Raw genomic sequence first — 17,712 nt, 5'->3', positions numbered from 1 at the left:
TATTAATTCTAATCTGATGTCTTTAATAGTCATTTCTTATTCTCACTTCACCGCTATAACTGCGTTTGAATCCAAACACACACTCCACCATTGTTTCTAATCTTACAGCTACAGTATCCAATCTCACCGCTACAGTAACTAATCTCACCGCCACCGCTGTTTTTAACCTCACCGGAGGTAAACACACCGCCCATCCAAACTAGCCCTTAGTAAACAAGTAGAATACAATTGAACAGACCAGACGAGAAAGTTGCTGAATGTTACAGATTGATGGGTGTATTTAGCTATGGATTATGATTAAGACTATACATTTGTCTACTTCTACTACGAAGTTTCTTATGGTAAGAGTCAGATTATATTTTTTTCCTCACTAAAAAAATGAGCAAATTGGTCCTTCTCTTAAAAGTTTCATCTATTTCTACATTAAAAAATGATCTTTGTACGTCAACATAGTATGCCATGTGTCGCTGTCTAATTTCTTGTAGGCAATCAGTTTTTAACAATACAAATAGATAATTTTTTTTAACAAAAAAAAATTAATTTGCTATTTGATGTTATCTAAAAAGATTAATTATTTTATAAAATGGGGAAATTTAAATAAAAATTTCGTCTAAGCTTTTAAGAAACAAAACAGTATGACTTCATGATACAAAGATGTGTGGACAAATGTGAGAAGACAAATGTTAAGGTTTTTGTCATAATAACTTGTTTGATTGCCTGCTTGCCCATGCCCTACATCTGCATACTGCACCTTCAACTTTATGGACTGTTGCATTTCAATGCTTGTAACCAAATAAACAAATACAAAGCAAGGAATCTATATTTCAACTGCTCATATCTATGTTGCTCGGATTTAAGATAAGTAACAAATAAGAGTAGATGTTTAACAGGGCGCAAATGAAACTAAATTCTATTGACATTTGACACTAATTCACTATTTAGGTCCTCTGACAGATGCTCATTCAATCCTATCAATAAAATGTCTCGTTTTTTGTGTTGGATCCCAGACATGTGTAGTGGGGTGGTTTGGTTTCTGATATATATATAGTTAAAACAAGTTGAATCCAACTGGTATTTCCTGTCTTCTTCAAATTACTTACCCCTCATTCTTTTATTTTTTTTCTATCAAAATCAAGTTTCTCAATTTCACTCGTTAAGGTATTCAAGTGAAGTGTCAGAACATGACGCAATTGATTAACTTTTTATTTTATTTTATCATGAATTCGATTAAAGATAATATCCTCTTATACATCAAATTCGAGGTTTTGACAGCAATTACAAGCATATTTGCTTGCCTTGGCTCCCAGTCCCTCTAAAATCTTGCTTCAAAAATGCCATTATTTCGATCTTGAATTACTTAAAATACCAAAACTTAATAATACCGAATCATTATTTCCTGGGAAAATTTTTCTCATCCCTAAACAAAATCATCCAAATGAGTTAAAAAATAGATTTGAGTACGAAATAAAACTCGGATACATTCAACGTACATACACATTCAAAAGCAACATATTATTAAGGCTTGAACCTTTGCCTACAAGATTGGCAAGTGATCTCCATGCACGTAGAATCTATCTGCAACGTTGCTCTTTCCTTCATTTTCTCAGCTTTTTCAACATCTTCCCTTGCTCTTTTCCAAACATGTTTAGCTCTCGCGAAATCGGACCGAGCCATCTCCATTTCCCTCTTTGTGAGCTCCCGAACTCGCTCCGCGTAAGCCTTCTCGATGGCCGCCAACCGGATTTGCTCCGCCGTCCGTTGTTTCAATGACTCAACGCGATCGAAATCGTTACGGTTTGATGGATGTTGATGGACTGGCCTCAGACTGATTGATAGCTGCAAGTCAAGTGATGATGACGGCCCTACGAATTGATCGCTCATCATCGTCGTCGATCGGTATGTTAGCGATGAAGAATGAGATAACGTAGGGGATGGTGAAGCAATGGTGAGAGAAGTGGGGAGTAATTGCAGCTCTTTTTCATCTTGCTCTTCCATAGATAAGGAGCTTTTAAGTAGAGTTGTAACCTGTAAGTAGATAGCGGGGAATGAAAGAAATTACTTATATAAACCAACTCACCACCTGCCCCCTAATTACCTTACTACCCAGTTTATTTTTAATCAATTCATACAATCATTTTAAAATATAATAATAATATTTCAATTATATTCAAAATTATAAATTTTTTGTTTTATTCACTAAAATGTAATATTTGAGTCATAATATTTCAGTTACTTTACCTTACATAAATATGTGTTATTGTTTTCAAATTGTTTTTGTTTCTAATTGAAATTTATATTTGACAATAATTTTCCAAGCATTTTTTAAATAGTTTTAGGTTTTAAAAGGTTAAATAATTTCTAGGAACGCAAAGAAATGAAACCGAAACGGTGCCGTTTCTATTCTACTTTAAAATACACAAAGTAAACCCGCAAAAAACATGAGTGTTTCTCAACTCGGGTCAAATTTGGCGGCAGCCGACGAGATGTCGAACTCAACGGAGCAAACCCTAGACGGCGAACCTCGACCGTCCGATCGGAGCCCTAAAAATCAGCTCCGAGAAGATCAACAGCAAGCCCAAGAATGGGAGACCCTGGCTCGAGCCTGGGTAGGTGCTTTTCCAGAAGCAAAAGCCGTGACGGAGAGCCAAGTCGAAGTCTGGATCGATTCCAACTTCGGCTCATTACCAGCCGATCTCCAATCGATGCCACGATCTGAGCTCATCGAAAGACTCCTCTCAATCCAAAATTACCTGAGATTTCCCTCCCAGACCCAGGTTTTTTTCCTGCATTTATTGCAGTGGGTTTTTTTAGTAAAAATATTTAATTTAAATATCCTGGTCTCTGTATTAATTGCTTGAATATTCCTAGCCACTGATTAAAAAATGGAGAAAGAAACGTTTGCAGAAATTAATGAATAAAGAAATTATTCTGGATTTTGTTTTTGGAATTCTTGTAATGTAATTTTATCAAGTAGAGAGTTCACAACATGGGGAAAGAATCAATGCTTGTAAGTTAAAAGAAATGGCTTGTTTTCTTCAACTCTGTTCGTAAATTTTCTGTATTTTTGTTTATTATGGACTGTTTACGTTATGTTGAGACTGAAATTTTGGCTTCTTTGTGCTTATCCTCGTATGTTTTTCTATTGTCTCATTTGGTAGGAAAGAGAACCAGGTCAGCATGATCTTCCACCGGCTCGCTTTCAGCGCACCGATCAGTGGATACCGGTCTATTCATGGTTAGAATCTTTGGATACCGATGAAGTAGTCAAATCGAAAGATATTTTGGATTGGTTGAACGATAACCCACAAGTCAAGGACCAATTGTGCTCTAGGCATTCGCGGTACCATTTGATGCACTACATAAAAAAGTGCCATTTAAAGATATTAAAGAGGAGGGAAAAGAAGGTAATGATTCTTCGGTATTTGGTCTTTCAAATTCTGGTATTTTAATGTTCAGCTTAACCGGTATGTATCCTAGTAAAAAAATCTTTGCTTTGTGTCACTCGTCGTATTTGTGGCCGTAAATACTCTTTTCATGGCATTGAGCTCGCTAAGAATCAGCTTTCTATGAACTCGGCGAAGAATCAGCTTCAGCTGTTTCACTTTGTTTTTTATCCTTCAAATTCAATATCTACAAACCTGTTAATTGCTAATTTCACTTACTTGAGCAGGTTGGATCGCAGCCCTTGAATAAAGAAAGTGTTTTGAAAGTTCGGAAGGATGTGGTGGCAAAAAAACCAGCACCAGTGCCAAGTATGTCTCAAATTTCTGTTAATTTTATATAATGTTTAGGGCAGGTTTGATGTTCGATGCGAAAAGAGGATTCTTTTGCTTCCCTGAGAGGAGAGGAGAGATAATCATTGTCGAGACACATTGCATGTAGGAAATTTGTAATGGTAATTTACTTAAGTAGATGTTTACAAATCTAGAAATTAATTCAAATCAAACACGAATGGTTTGTATTCATACCATTATAACTATTAAATAAATTTAGTGGGATATTTCTAGTGTCTCTCAATGGCTTCATTTTGGGTGCCAACTTGCAGCTGTAAGTTGTTTGGTGATCATCTCGTTTTTGTTTCCCTCTTTTCACAGATTCCATGTTGTTCTCTGTGATAACAAGACTTACTGGCTACGTTAATGCTTAGATACAAACTTATGAGCTTTGCCTATGATTGTGTTATCTATAAAATGCACGATTTTGAAGGTTTTTTTTGGCCTGTTTGCTGCTTTTACACTCGTCCTTTGTGCTTTCTCAAATTTTTGAAAAAGAAATGAAATCAAATTTCATGATAAATGAGCAAACAGCCAGAGTATGTTTGCTTTTATGCAACATGTAATAGAATATGAACAATGAATCAACATATAATCTTCAGCATGTCATAGAACAGTTGTTCTAATGTACTTTCTTTATCTGTTTCTTCTATCTAGACAATCCTTTGAACAATATACCTAAAGATAGCGACCTCTACATAGCTAAACGGAACGAGGCTTTGCGCAAATACGAGATGTGAGTCATTTATTTAATTTTTCCAATCTTTTTAGTTGAACCTTTATGATAAAAATAATTGTTGTACTGAAATTTCAGCTTATTGGAGTTGGAGAAGAAGCTTTCACCCGTGTTCTCGAGGAAAAAATGAATGGATCTGAAATTGACATGGATACAACTACTCCATGCAGTACTTGTAACCCCTTTTTTTTCTTTTCTTTTTCAGCATTAGGTATTGATTTTGCATGTGATTAAAACATGGTGATACTCATTCATGCAAAAATATTACAGCTTAGGAATCTTATGCAATGATCTTTGTTCCACACCTGTTGTTGCTTTACTTCATTATGTGCTCTCTGTGTAGCAATTGTCATTCTTTTATAGTTTTTACCGTAGGTCGTATCCATGTTGGTTCGGATATAAGAGTTGGACAGCATAGAATGAAAATACTTTTGGGTGCCATAATGAAGCTGATATGTTTAAGACACTAATGGCAAAACATTACTTACTGAGCAAAAGGAATATTGGTTCCTGAAAACAATAATTGAATGCCTTAAATATACATATTGTCTTATAAATTAGGTTAAATAATGCCATAGTTTCCTATACCCTTTGGAAATTTGAGATTTAGTCATTCTACTTTGATTTCTAGTCCTATTTTTTGAATCTTAAAATTTAGGCTTAACAATTAATTTTCAGATTTTAAAATTTGTTCAATTATTCACACAATTAAAATTACTTTGTTAATTTAGGTTTATTATAATGCCTTTTTTAGTTACCTTGTTATTGATTTTTTTTTTTTAAATTTTAAACTGTCACACCAATAAATTTAATAAAATAATTAAGAGGGCTAATAATTTGACTTGGGATTAGATTTTAAATTTGTGAAATGTATAAAGATTTATGGTTGTCTAGGTTTCAATTTTTTGGGAGAGTGTAACAACTATTACATATTTTAATTTACTGATGTTTTTACATGAAAAATGGAAACAGACAAACCAACATTTAATTAAAAGGTTAATTTTTTTTAATTTAGCCTAATTCTAACTTAAAAAGGAATAATAGACCAAATAAATTAATTTTGATTTAATTAGTTCAAATCCTAACTTATATGAGTTTATTTCATTTTTAAAATTGAATAAACCAAACCCTTCCGAGAATCGTTCTCGAACTTTATATTATTTCTAGATTTTTTTTTCTCGATTCCGTTTGGCTTCAAACTATAATTATTCTTCCTTCTTATAATTTTGAGCTTCAACAAGAGGAAATCCATTATTCTTGGCTTCGAAATCAATTTGGTTTTATTATTTTCCAATTCAATCTCTATTGTTTAGAAAAAAATTATATACTTCTTTTTAAAAACAAACCATCATACAATACCATAACTATTTCTACCCATAAATCTCAATCCTTGAATACCTTCTAAATGAGATTATATCACCATTTAAATTATATTTATAAAATTTAAACACTCCAATATAGTTTATAATCAAATAATTAACGTTAATTTGATGGATTTTTCAATATAAATTTAATTTAGTATTAAGATATTCAATGCGAAATGAGCATAGCTTTAAATAGAAACCAAGAATCTCCAAACTTCTAAGTCTTAAGCACCCCATTGTGAAGTAAACAAAACTGTTCTCATTACAGAGACAACAAAAAGAAAATTGTAAAAGCTTCCGACTAACAATCCATCACTCAGCAGTTTAAACTGAAGCACCCTTTGATTTCCTCGGAGCCAACTGAGTCTCCGGCTGCAAATAACAATCAAATGTTATGCAATGCAATGTCTCATTACGATCTATATCTATAACAATGATCTTGAGAATGAACCTTAACATTTACCTCTTTTTTGACGGCTTCCTCTTTCTCAGACAGGATCAGTTCAATGTGACACGGTGAAGACATGTAGGCTGCAGAAGGAAAATACAGACAGCTCTGAAAATTAAAACCACATTCCAAATGTAGAGGAAGGAAGGAAGGTAAAAGAAATTACTCACGGTTAATTCTTCCATGTGCACGATATGTTCGGCGCCTTTGCTTCTGTGCTTGGTTTACTTGGATGTGAGATACGATAAGTGAATCTACATCCAAGCCTTTCACCTAAGAAAAAAAAATGGGAAGACAATGGCAAAAGTTTTAATATGTAGGAATTTGGCCAGAATAGAGTAAAAAGTTGATTTGTTGATAGATACCTCAGCATTGCTCTCGGCATTCTTGAGCAAATCGAGAATGAATTTTGCTGATTTCACAGGCCAACGGCCTTGTCCATTAGAATGGCGATTCTTAGCCTGTGCGGTTCGCCCAACTCCACCACAGAAGCGCCTGAATGGAATTGCTTGCTTGTGGGCAATAACATCTTCGAAGTACCTTTTTGCCTTCGTCAAAGGTAGCTTTCGGATTGCAAAGGCAGTTTCTCGTGTATTCTATTAAAAAAAAAAAAGAGTATAATCACTACCAATGCTCATATACTTGGCCTAGTAACAGAGGCGATGCTAGGGGGGCTGGCAGAGGCCCCGGCGCCCCCCGCCCCTTTAAAATGAAAAATTATTATTTAGGCCCTTTAAAAATTTTTAAAATTTTAAATTGATAAAGGTAAAATTGCATTTTGCCCCGTACAATTATAAAAATTCGATTTAATCCTTTAAAAATGATACATATATAGACTATAAAAAATTAAATTTTCATTCACCCCCTAAAAAGTTGTTCTGGCTTCACCCCTGCCTAATAAAAGGGTGTTGACATTGCTATTAGCATAATATGACCATAGCCTGAAACTAAGCATCTCCCATTGACATGATACGCAACAAGTAGAACCATTCGAAACGAAACAAAAGTACGAATCCTAGTAATCTACATGTAAATTGTTTGTACAATTAATGTAATACCATGAAAACAATACTACTCGGACTTGAATGTTAGGGACCCGGGTGCATTGAGTATTTTTCGAAATTTTCATGTATTTGACTGATTTCCAAAACATAAGTGTCGGGCATGAATACTTAAAAAAATAAACGATTCACATAACGATGCAACATTTCATATCCACAGATAATCGATGAAAAGAAATCAGCATACCTTAAAATGAACACGAAGGTCAGAACCCCTAGCTTTGCAAGCTGAAACGGAAGTCAACAAAATAAACCAACAATCAAGTTCCATTTTTTTCAATGAATTAAAGCGAATTCTAAAGCCATTACAATCCAACTGAACATTGCATTTCAGTTTCCTACATTTTTTTCCCAGCTACCAAACAGAAGATGGGACTTGATCTTAAGTGATTGTGATAAAAGCAAAATTAAAAGCTTACATTTAGTAGGGTTGTCCGGTTCTCTTGAGTACTTCACCTATAAGAGAGAGAGAGAGAGAGAGAGAGAGAGAGAACAAATCAAACCAATAAAAAAATAATGAAAACGAAAATAATTTGGAATGAAACTTGAATATTTCTCTAAGAAAAAAATGGAAAGATGTCTCCGAAAGGAGGAAGATTGTCGAACCATGGCTGCTGCTGCTGTGTGGTAACAGTTGGTTCCCTACCGCTGCAAGAGACGAGGTGCGTAGCTAGGGTTTCTTTAGCAAATAAAAGGGATGATTTTTTAGGGTTTACGATTTTCTTTTGGGCTTTCTTATTTTCCCGCCCAATATTTTTTTGGGTTTATTGGGTAATTTTCAATTAGGCCTCACCTCAGTGGCCGTTATTTATTTTCTAGATTTATTCACTCTCGATTTTCAAACAGAAGTTTGTTGGTATTTACTATCACACTTTACATCTTCATAAAAAAATTTTAAAAAATTACAAATATATAAAACTTCTTTTAAAAATTATCCACAATAACAATGAAATACATGTAAACTATTATAAGAGTTGTCATACCAAACACTTCAATTACCTTCTCTTTTTCAAAAACAATTTAACTAAAAACCTAAACATGAACATCAAAGTGATAAAAAATAAAGCTAAAATAACAACTTAAATTTATCCAAAAGCCTAAAAGAACCTACAATATAAATTATAAATTTATTTTAATTTTATAAATTATGAATTTTGATTGACATTTTAGTCTGATTTTTTATTCATTACAATTTAGGGAAAATTACGTGGCTTAAACCCAAAGTTTTAGGTACCAAAATAGGAGCTATTACCATTTTCTAACATATGATTAATTTAAATTTTTGGATTGTTAATAAAAAATGGTAATATATTCTATTATTTGGAATGAATTATATAATTATTTTTGTATATTTATGCTTTTATATATCTATTTTTATTATAAATTTGTTCATTGAGTAAATATAATGAATTAACTGAATACCAACTCAATTGAAATATATATATTTATTTTTAAATGGCAATTAATATTATTATAATTGTACTTCTATATAATTTTTAAATAAAACACCCAACATGTTATCCAATAAATTTTTTAAACAGCATTCTTTTAAATCAATTGGAGAGCTTCACGAAGAAAACCTGTATTTTATTTGCAAGCCTTTACTTGTAATGCACATAATGTAATTTACTTTAATTACTAAATCATTTCACGTAATTACACGAATACTACCCGAAAATCAGTGATAAAATTTCGATAATGCTCGCGCTGATCACCTACATAGATATATAAAAGCATCTACACATTTACACATCCACCTCTTCCCTTTTTAGGCCACATCCATCGCCTACGACAGCCGAAGCATCGATCCAACTACTCGGCTGATTCATTTACACATTTCAAGCGTGCGATCAGCTCATCCTGCACGGTTCAACACATCATTAGATCTAGAACAAATCATTAACAAGCTAAGCTTATTCGATCATGCAAGTAGGTAGCCTTATCATCCAAAACAAGTAGATAATCTTGACAAATGTAGTTGTATTGCACCTAAAATGAACTACGACGCCAAACACTGCTCTTGGACCACTATAATCAATCACGGTACTTAAAAATTAAAAGCATCGAAGAAAGGTTTCTCAAGAACATGCCTTCTTTCCTTTGGGTGAAAGTCCTCTTTCCTTAAGAAGAGCGCGAAGTCTCTCTACAGTAAAACTATGGTAGTCCTTCTCGGCTACACTACTGCTTGATCCCTCTGCAAGTTTTTAAGTTGTTAGGGGAAACCCGAGATAATAATTCTCAGTAGAATGAAACCAAACATTTCATAAATCCAACTTAGTCTGATTACGGATAAGCAACACAACAAGTGAAAGAGACCGACTTCTAACAGATGATCAATATCATAGAAGAAAAATCAAGCGCATGGTGGACAATGGATGGGCCAAGGCTGACATTAAATACATAAAACAAAACGCATCAGTATTATTTATTATTCTGTAGGGAAATTGTTATTCTCGTTTTAGTTCATCAAATATATATATGACCTAAGTGACATTCTTGTTTCATGACAATGTTGACCCAATAAATTGAACCATGGATGCAAATACATATGTAGTACTAGGACAGAACATCTATTGACTGACCCGATTGAGAATTATTTTTTGTATTGGCTTTCTTTGGTGAACCGCTGCTATCCATGACTTTTTCAGCAGCCCTGAGGGAAAAAATTGGCAGGGTCAAAACAATCTAGCCTAGACATCAAATCTGACCACATGCAATAAGATGCCTTTTGCTCTAGATATTACTGGAATGCAAATATAACATGATGCGATCCATGAATGAAGCTACAAAAGGATGTTCAGATCCCTATCCTGAAATGAGGATTAAAGAGAGTGATAAGACAGTTAACTCAAATGTATACAATGAATCGTGACAAGCTAAGTTAAATATAATACAAAATCAATACCTCTTTCTAGGACCCTAAGCAGCAGCTTTCACATCCTTTGAACTGGAACCACCCTTAGTGTTATTAAGCATGAGCGACCTAATGAGTATGTTTTGTTGGTCTGTCTTTATGTGCTGGCTCTCTGGATATACATGGAAGAGTAAAATTGTCTAGCTTGTGAATAAGAACAACTCTCGAAGCAGTTTTCTTGCATTCTTCTTATTATCTTGGGGAATCCACAAGATAACAAGCAGATAATTGCATGCATGTACAAATTATAAAATAAGAGGCAACAAACAAAGCTATTGGATGTTTACTTTCTTACATTTATGCATAAACCATAAATCAATAACATATACCATTAAAATCAAATTATAATTGCAATTTAATCACTATTAAACGCTGATGCGTTAAAAAGTGCATTATCAATTCAAGACATAAGTAAAGAATATGTTTCCCTCAAGACATATTGAAAGTCCAAGATAAGTTGAAGTTTACAGTTACCTGGAGGAGAAGTATTGTGCTCACAAATATAAACTCGCATCCCCCCCTGCAAAATTTTGCAAATAAGCAAAACAATTTTGATCCAACGGAGAAGTATAGGTAATTGCAGTAATTCATGATTATTTTTGCAATATATGCAAAATATTGCAGCACTGTAGATGATTGCAATAATTCAAGCTACACAGTCACCGAACAAGTTTCCCTCTAGATGCCTAACCAAGCTGATTCGCTGTTTAACCAAATAAGAAACTCTTCTTAGCTTGTTTCGATAGGCATATTATATTATATGAATGGAATTGGAAAATAGGTTATATTTTTCTATATGTTTCAGGAAGATTCTTTGAGAGAAATAGCATGAAATACTTAAAGAGTTCCAATGATAGATGGAAACAAAAGCAGGGCAATAAAAGAAGCTAAGTGGGTAGGGGCCTCCACTGTCTTACTATCTTCCAGGATCCTGATGTGCGATGCTTTTGTATGGCAAGATAGAGTTAAGGTAATTGTTAAAGAAAACAAATACAGAGAGATAATACAAAAAGCTATCCTTTGAGAAGTATCTAAACTCCATTGACACACAGAACACATGGGGAAATTGATGTAGGCTGAAGAGAGGAGCACAGGACATTCTAAAGAAAGACCATAACATGTCCAAAATCCAAACATAAAGGATAAGACCTCCAGTGCCAGACCAGCAATTTCCTAATCCTTCATTACTTAACAGATGAAAGGAACAATCATAAAGCATGCTTACAAAAGAATGCTAAACAGGCAAACATGACACTGTATTTAATTTGTACATTCAAGTGTTTGGTACCCAAAACTCACGGGAAACTATCCCAAACCGAAACTAAGAATTTTACTGAAGACAACTGATAATAGCAACTCCAAGATATCATACTTTAAACAAGGCTTTATATACAAATCCTAACACTGTCTTGAAATAACGTATTTCACTCTTAAAGAATTTTCAATAGGTCAAATACATACTTGACCTCTACTTTCCAAGTCAAATGTTAAACTGCAAAACCCTGGCTAACATGCTTGGAAGAGAATGCGCAACAAGCAAACATGATATTGTATTCAGTTGTTGCATCCAAGTGTTTGGTCCCCAAAACTGACAGGAAATTGTCCTAAGCTGAACTAAGGCCTCCAAAAATAATTTACTAAAGACAACCGAAAATGGCAATTTGGAAGATATCATACTTTAGAACACATCTCTATATACAAACGCTTGACAGTAACTCGGTCTCAAAACATATTACATAAGAAAGTATGCGATTTCCTTATGAGGTTTATACGGATCTATGCTCTCAAACCTCAACAGCTAGCTTTTGGTGTGGTTCTCCAAAGATCCATATTAGATTTTCATTAGCTCAAGTAACCAATTGCTCTCCATCGTCAAACCCTAGCAGCCATTAATCAAACATAATTTTCACCACATTTGTAGTATCATCAAGAAACAAACTAATTCAAGATAGCCAAAAACCTCAATTCAGAACCCTAAACCAATTTATTCCGCTGCTAAAACCATTGGATCCTACTTTAAGATTATCTTCTTGAGCTAACCATAACCCATGTTTTAAGCTGAATTCAGTAAAACTACTCACTTTATCACACTTATCAATCTTCACATTTTCTCAGCAACCAAAGCTCAAAAATTAAGAATCAACAATAACAATCGGGATTAAAGATGAAATTGAAAGTAAGAAAGGAAAAAGGAAGAAGGCAAAACCAGATTTGAGGAGATGATGGTGGAAGAGAGGTGGCCACGAGAGGGAAGGTCTGAGAGGAACTTGGAAGCGCCAGGAGCCGTTTGATCATGATCGAAGGGCTGAGAAGACGAGTCTCCATTGGCCTTTGAAATATAAAAATATAAAAATAAAACACTTCAAAAAATTTCAACTTTCTTTAAAAAAATGAATTGTAGTCATTTTTTATATAACAAAAAAAAAACAGCATTTGGGAATGGAGGTTTTTTGAAGTTTTAAATCATTTTTATATCTGTTTTTTTTAAATCATTTAAATTTTGATATTTTTGTGATAATTTTAAAATCAATATCATTGCTTACCCTTGTGAAAGCTCAAAGTATCAATGTTATACCAAAGACACCAAGGAATTTAAAGAATGTATGTTAAAATTGAATTTGTATGGTCACTTTTTTCATAGGAGCAAAGTTTACTTTGTGTAATAATCAATAAGAGAAATATTGCTCGACAGTATGCAGAGTGTGAGATGGTCAATTTTCTTCATTTGATGTGGAATTTCTTTCTCTAATCATTGCGTTTTTTGGATAGGAATTGTTTTGCACCACCAAAGCCATTTAAATATATTAATTTACATTTTCAGATAATAGTTATGAGTTTATAGAAGGTAATTATACGTATAAACATTTTCAGTTAAATATTATTTACTATAGTGAAATTTCTCTACGAGTTAAAGATAAAAGAAGGAAAGTTGAGATGCAAATACTTAATAGTGGTTAAAAGATATTGCCACCTTGGTTCCCAAATGCATTACTAGGATAATTGTTAGTAGGCTCACCACACATCTTCTACACATTATTTGTTGCTTTTGTGAAAGGGAGAAGCATTACAGTTTATAGACAATATAACGCTTGCTCAATAGTTGATTAAGGGGTATGATAGATCAACGTTTGTCGCCAACATGTGCTCTAAAGATTGGCTCACAGAAGGAATTTTATTCCTTGAGCTGGGATTCCTTGTTTTCACTCCAAACGAATTTATCTTATGGATAAAAAAATTTCATACCGGTAAATGGTGGTTTAATTGGATATTTTGAAAGAGTTTGAAACATAAAACACAGAAATCTTATTTCCCTTTTTTATTTTTATCGTATTCTCAAAAAACGCGTTGTTCAAATTATTAAACAAAACAACTCTATATATAGTTTACTTAAATTTCATCCAATTCTCACATTTTACTTTTGTTCATTATTGATTATTGCTAAGGGGACAATGGAGTTCAATGCATGCTACAATAATTTTATTAATTTCTGGTTTGAATTTCTTTGAAGAGTGAAGTTTTTTTTAGTTGGTTTGACCAATATAGGGTTCTAAGAGATACAACAAGTGACTGGATTTTTAATTCACAAGTTTCTCATTTGATATTTAAATGTTCTTTTATTCATGAGGAGACTAATTAAAATAGATTACTTATCATTAAATGTGAATGCAAAAAATAGTATTAATTTTTAGGGAAGGGAAAGAACGCTGAATAGGTAGAGTTTTAACTTATTTATGTTACTCCTTTTCATGTGCAAAATTTTCGAAGTAAATAAATAAAAGACTAAAGAAATTTTTTAAATTTTTATGAAGATGTGGATTGCAACTACAATATTAACAAAATTTTAACAGTCCAACTGTTATTTGAAAATAGAGAGCAAGTAGGTAAAGTCTGGTAAATAAATAAAGGGCTCTTCAATTTAGAGGTGAGGCCTAATTGAAAATTGCCCAATAAACCCCATAAAACTTTCGGCCAGAAAATAAAGAAGCCCAATATTAAACCCTAAAATGCCATGAGATTTGAAATATATAATTAATATGTATTTTTTTTAGAAAAATTCAAAAGAAAAAGAAATCTATTTCAAAGCGAAGGATAAAAGATTACCTCGAGTTGAAGCACAAAATTATGTTGAATTCGTGTTAATTTTATAATAGTACACCATAATATTTTATGTAAAAATTTGTAAATTTTATTTAATGATTAGCGGAGTGGTAAATAATTTGTGTTTAAATTTATTAAATATGTGTTGGATTATTAAATTTGTTGTTTTTAATTGCTTTATTTAAGATCGTATAAAAGTATGATCATAATAACATTGATTATGGGTAAATAAGTTTTTTTTAACTGAGCTGGTATTCAATTAATCAGTTATATTATCTCAGTAAAAAATTTATAATAAAAATAGATATATGAAAAAAAATTAAATTTTATAATAAAATTTCAATCAAAATTTATAATTTATAAATTAAAACAAAGTTATAATTTATGAAGCCGATTAAGTCTTAGCTCGATTGGCATGAGCATTGTTGCTAATACTCGATAATTATAGGCATTGTGTCAAAAAGAAGAGATATGGTCAAAATCTATAATGATATTGTTAAAAAAATTTATAGTTTATGTTGTAGGTTTTTTTAGTCATAACACAAAATTTAGTTTTAACGGTTAATTATTTTAGTATTACACATTTGTTTTATTATTATTATTTTGGTTCTCAATTCAATTTCTAGAATAAAAAAATAAATTAAAATATTAAAATTTTAATGGTACTGATATAATTAACTCTTATGGTAATTTATTTGTATTTCATTGTTAATTTAATTTTTTTATGAAAATGTGAATAATACCAATAAAATCAAGAGTGTGCATGTAAAATTGAAAATTAGTAAACAAATAAAAGGCCACTTCAATTTAACTGTGAGGCCTAATTGAAAATTGCTCAATAAACCCAAAAACGACCCTTGACAGGAAAATAAGGAACTTACCCTAAAAACCATCCCTTTTATCTGCTCCTCTTCTCTGTTACACACAGCAGCAGCAACCATGGTTCGTCAATCTTCCTCACTTCGAAGTTCTCTTTCCATATTTTTCTTCGAGAAACATTCAAGTTTAATTCTAATTTATTTTCTTTTTCATTATTTTTGTTGGTATTCTTTTTCTTAGGTGAAGTATTCAAGAGAACCGGACAACCATACTAAATGTAAGTTTTTAATTTTGCTTTTTATTATCATTATCACTTAAGATCAAGTCTTGTCTTCTGCTTGGTATCTGGGTAAAATGTAGGAAACTCAAATGCATACTCATTTGGATTTTCAGGGCTCTTTTTTAACTGTGTATTACTGTTTGCTTTAATTCATTGAAAAAAATAATGGAACTTGATTGTTAGTTTATTTTATTGCTTTCTTTTTCAGCTTGCAAAGCTAGGGGTTCTGACCTTCGTGTTCATTTTAAGGTATGCTGATCTCTTTTCATCGACAATTGTGTTTAGGAAAATATTTGAATGCATGAAAATTTTGAAAAACATTCAACGCACCCGAGTCCCTCGTACTCAAGTCCGAGTAATATAGTTTCCGTGGTATTAAGTTGATCATATGAACAATTTACATGTAGATTACTAGGAGTCATACTTTCTCTTTGTTTTGAGCTATTGTTCTACTGGTTGCGTATTATGTTAGTGGCATGATATGCTTAGTTTCGAGCTGTGGTCTTGTGTGCAAATGTGGTAGCCTTGTGCTCTGGACTTGGGAGATGGCTAATAACAATGACAGCACCGGATTATTAGGTTAAGTATATGAGCATTGGTAATGGTTATATTTTTATCTTCAACAGAATACACGAGAAACTGCCTTTGCCATCCGGAAGCTACCTTTGACAAAGGCAAAGAGATACTTGGAGGATGTTATTGCCCACAAGTAAGCAATTCCGTTTCGGCGCTTCTGTGGTGGAGTTGGGCGAACCGCACAGGCTAAGAATCGCCTTTCTAATGGACAAGGTCGCTGGCCTGTGAAATCTGCAAAATTCATTCTCGATTTGCTCAAGAACGCTGAGAGCAATGCCGAGGTATCTATCAACGAGTTGACATTTTACTCTATTCTGTCCATAATGTTAAAACTTTTGCCATTGTATTTCCTCATTTTTTTCGTAGGTGAAAGGTTTGGATGTAGACTCACTTATCATTTCTCACATCCAAGTGAACCAAGCACAGAAGCAAAGGCGTTGAACATATCGTGCACATGGAAGGATTAACCGTGAGTAATTTCTTTTACCTTCCTTACTCTACATTCGGGTTGTGGTTCTAATTTTCCGAGCTGTGTCTGTTTTTTCCTTTTGCAGCCTACATGTCTTCACCTTGTCACATTGAACTGATACTGTCAGAGAAAGAGGAACCTGTGAAAAAAGAGGTAAATGTTAATATTCATTCTCAAGATCAGTAGTATCTCTAGAAAATCTTGATTAGCGTAATGAGACATTGCATTGCATAATATTCGATTATTTTTGCAGCCTGAGACTCAGTTGGCTCCGAGGAAATCGAAGGGTGCTTCAACTTAATTTGCTGATGGTGGATTTTAACTCGGAAACTATTACATTTTTCTTTAGTTGTCTCTGTAATGAGAACATTTGTGTTTCCCTTCACAATGAGGTGTTTAAGACTCAAAGTTTGTCTATGGAGATTCTTGGTTCTATGGTGATTTTGCTTGTAATACTAAAGTAGCTCGTAAACCTGATTAAGTTCTATATTTGTATTCTTATTTTTATCGATTTTTTAAAATATTCAAACTTAAGCTTGAAATCTGTTTTAAATAAGTAATTCTTTGTATTCTTTCAACGTCATTTTTATTTATTTATTTATAATTTTGTAAAAATATATTTTCAGTTAAATTGGGTTTTTTTGGGTCAATTATTTGGGTTATTGAACAGTACTACCTAGTTTAAAATTTTCTAATATTATATATGTATTTTTAATTTAACGTAGGTTTAAAATGTTGAATATCAAAGTCTTGTAATATTTAAATCTATATTTTCTTATGAAAGCGAACATTTTTGTCAACAATATTTTTTATTTTTTTATATTATTTAAGTTTATTATTATATTTTTTGAAAATATTTATGTATTTTTCTATAATTTTTGAATTTTTTGGAATTAAGATCAAATTGAGATTATTTGTAAATTGATATAATATGTAAAAGTTAAGAGTTAAAATTTTTATTATACTAATTTTTAACAGTCATGACTAAAATGATCGAAATTGTAAATCTTTTACTTTGGTTGTTTAAAATCTTTTTATAAATTTGTACTAATGGAATTAAAATTTTCGAGGTGGATCATACAAGTGAAATGTTATATAAAAAATTATTTATTTATAAATTCATCAAATTGAGTAGGTAATTAATAGAAATTATGATATATAGTGAAAGTTATTA

General features: G+C 32.4%; 3 protein-coding genes and 2 pseudogenes across 3 annotated transcripts; 2 read left to right on the top strand and 3 right to left on the bottom strand.

Annotated features, from left to right (window-relative positions):
* Nucleotides 1–1,298: 1,298 nt before the first annotated feature.
* On the bottom strand, nt 1,299–2,036 carry LOC107931468 (zinc finger protein SHOOT GRAVITROPISM 5). The gene has a single exon (XM_016863352.2). The coding sequence runs from the start codon at nt 1,993–1,995 to the stop codon at nt 1,516–1,518; it is 480 nt and encodes a 159-aa protein (XP_016718841.2). The 5' UTR covers nt 1,996–2,036; the 3' UTR covers nt 1,299–1,515.
* Nucleotides 2,037–2,369: 333 nt separating this feature from the next.
* Nucleotides 2,370–4,811, top strand: LOC107931469 (uncharacterized). The gene is made up of 5 exons (XM_016863354.2): nt 2,370–2,774; nt 3,159–3,404; nt 3,671–3,752; nt 4,431–4,509; nt 4,588–4,811. The coding sequence occupies exons 1-5, from the start codon at nt 2,439–2,441 to the stop codon at nt 4,637–4,639; spliced, it is 795 nt and encodes a 264-aa protein (XP_016718843.1). The 5' UTR covers nt 2,370–2,438; the 3' UTR covers nt 4,640–4,811.
* Nucleotides 4,812–6,043: 1,232 nt separating this feature from the next.
* Nucleotides 6,044–8,171, bottom strand: LOC107931470 (60S ribosomal protein L17-2). The gene is made up of 7 exons (XM_041101496.1): nt 7,989–8,171; nt 7,802–7,838; nt 7,570–7,610; nt 6,687–6,917; nt 6,492–6,594; nt 6,337–6,404; nt 6,044–6,245 (listed from the first exon to the last, which is right to left on the bottom strand). Exons 1-7 carry the CDS (start codon nt 7,989–7,991, stop codon nt 6,198–6,200), a joined length of 531 nt encoding a protein of 176 aa, XP_040957430.1. The 5' UTR covers nt 7,992–8,171; the 3' UTR covers nt 6,044–6,197.
* Nucleotides 8,172–8,954: 783 nt separating this feature from the next.
* Nucleotides 8,955–12,649, bottom strand: LOC107931411 (uncharacterized; annotated as a pseudogene).
* Nucleotides 12,650–15,218: 2,569 nt separating this feature from the next.
* On the top strand, nt 15,219–17,025 carry LOC107931431 (60S ribosomal protein L17-1-like; annotated as a pseudogene).
* Nucleotides 17,026–17,712: the final 687 nt, after the last annotated feature.

The sequence above is a fragment of the Gossypium hirsutum genome, chromosome D09 (genome assembly GCF_007990345.1).
Source record: "Gossypium hirsutum isolate 1008001.06 chromosome D09, Gossypium_hirsutum_v2.1, whole genome shotgun sequence".
Lineage (NCBI taxonomy): Eukaryota > Viridiplantae > Streptophyta > Magnoliopsida > Malvales > Malvaceae > Gossypium > Gossypium hirsutum.
The sequence above is the reverse complement of the archived record's forward strand: the minus strand, read 5'-3'. Positions and strand labels throughout refer to the sequence as shown.

What these genes read in the sequence shown, in the direction of transcription:
- LOC107931470 (XM_041101496.1), bottom strand. An exon ending in ACCTTCGTGTTCATTTTAAG is followed by an intron (nt 6,918 to 7,569) that starts GTATGCTGATTT and finishes TTTTTTTAATAG; the next exon opens with AATACACGAGAAACTGCCTT. An exon ending in ATGCCGAGAGCAATGCTGAG is followed by an intron (nt 6,595 to 6,686) that starts GTATCTATCAAC and finishes TTTTTTTCTTAG; the next exon opens with GTGAAAGGCTTGGATGTAGA.
- LOC107931468 (XM_016863352.2), bottom strand. Translation starts at nt 1,995, where the DNA reads ATGGAAGAGCAAGATGAAAAAGAGCTGCAATTACTCCCCACTTCTCTC.
- LOC107931469 (XM_016863354.2), top strand. Translation starts at nt 2,439, where the DNA reads ATGAGTGTTTCTCAACTCGGGTCAAATTTGGCGGCAGCCGACGAGATG. An exon ending in TAAAGAGGAGGGAAAAGAAG is followed by an intron (nt 3,405 to 3,670) that starts GTAATGATTCTT and finishes TTACTTGAGCAG; the next exon opens with GTTGGATCGCAGCCCTTGAA. An exon ending in GCTTTGCGCAAATACGAGAT is followed by an intron (nt 4,510 to 4,587) that starts GTGAGTCATTTA and finishes CTGAAATTTCAG; the next exon opens with CTTATTGGAGTTGGAGAAGA.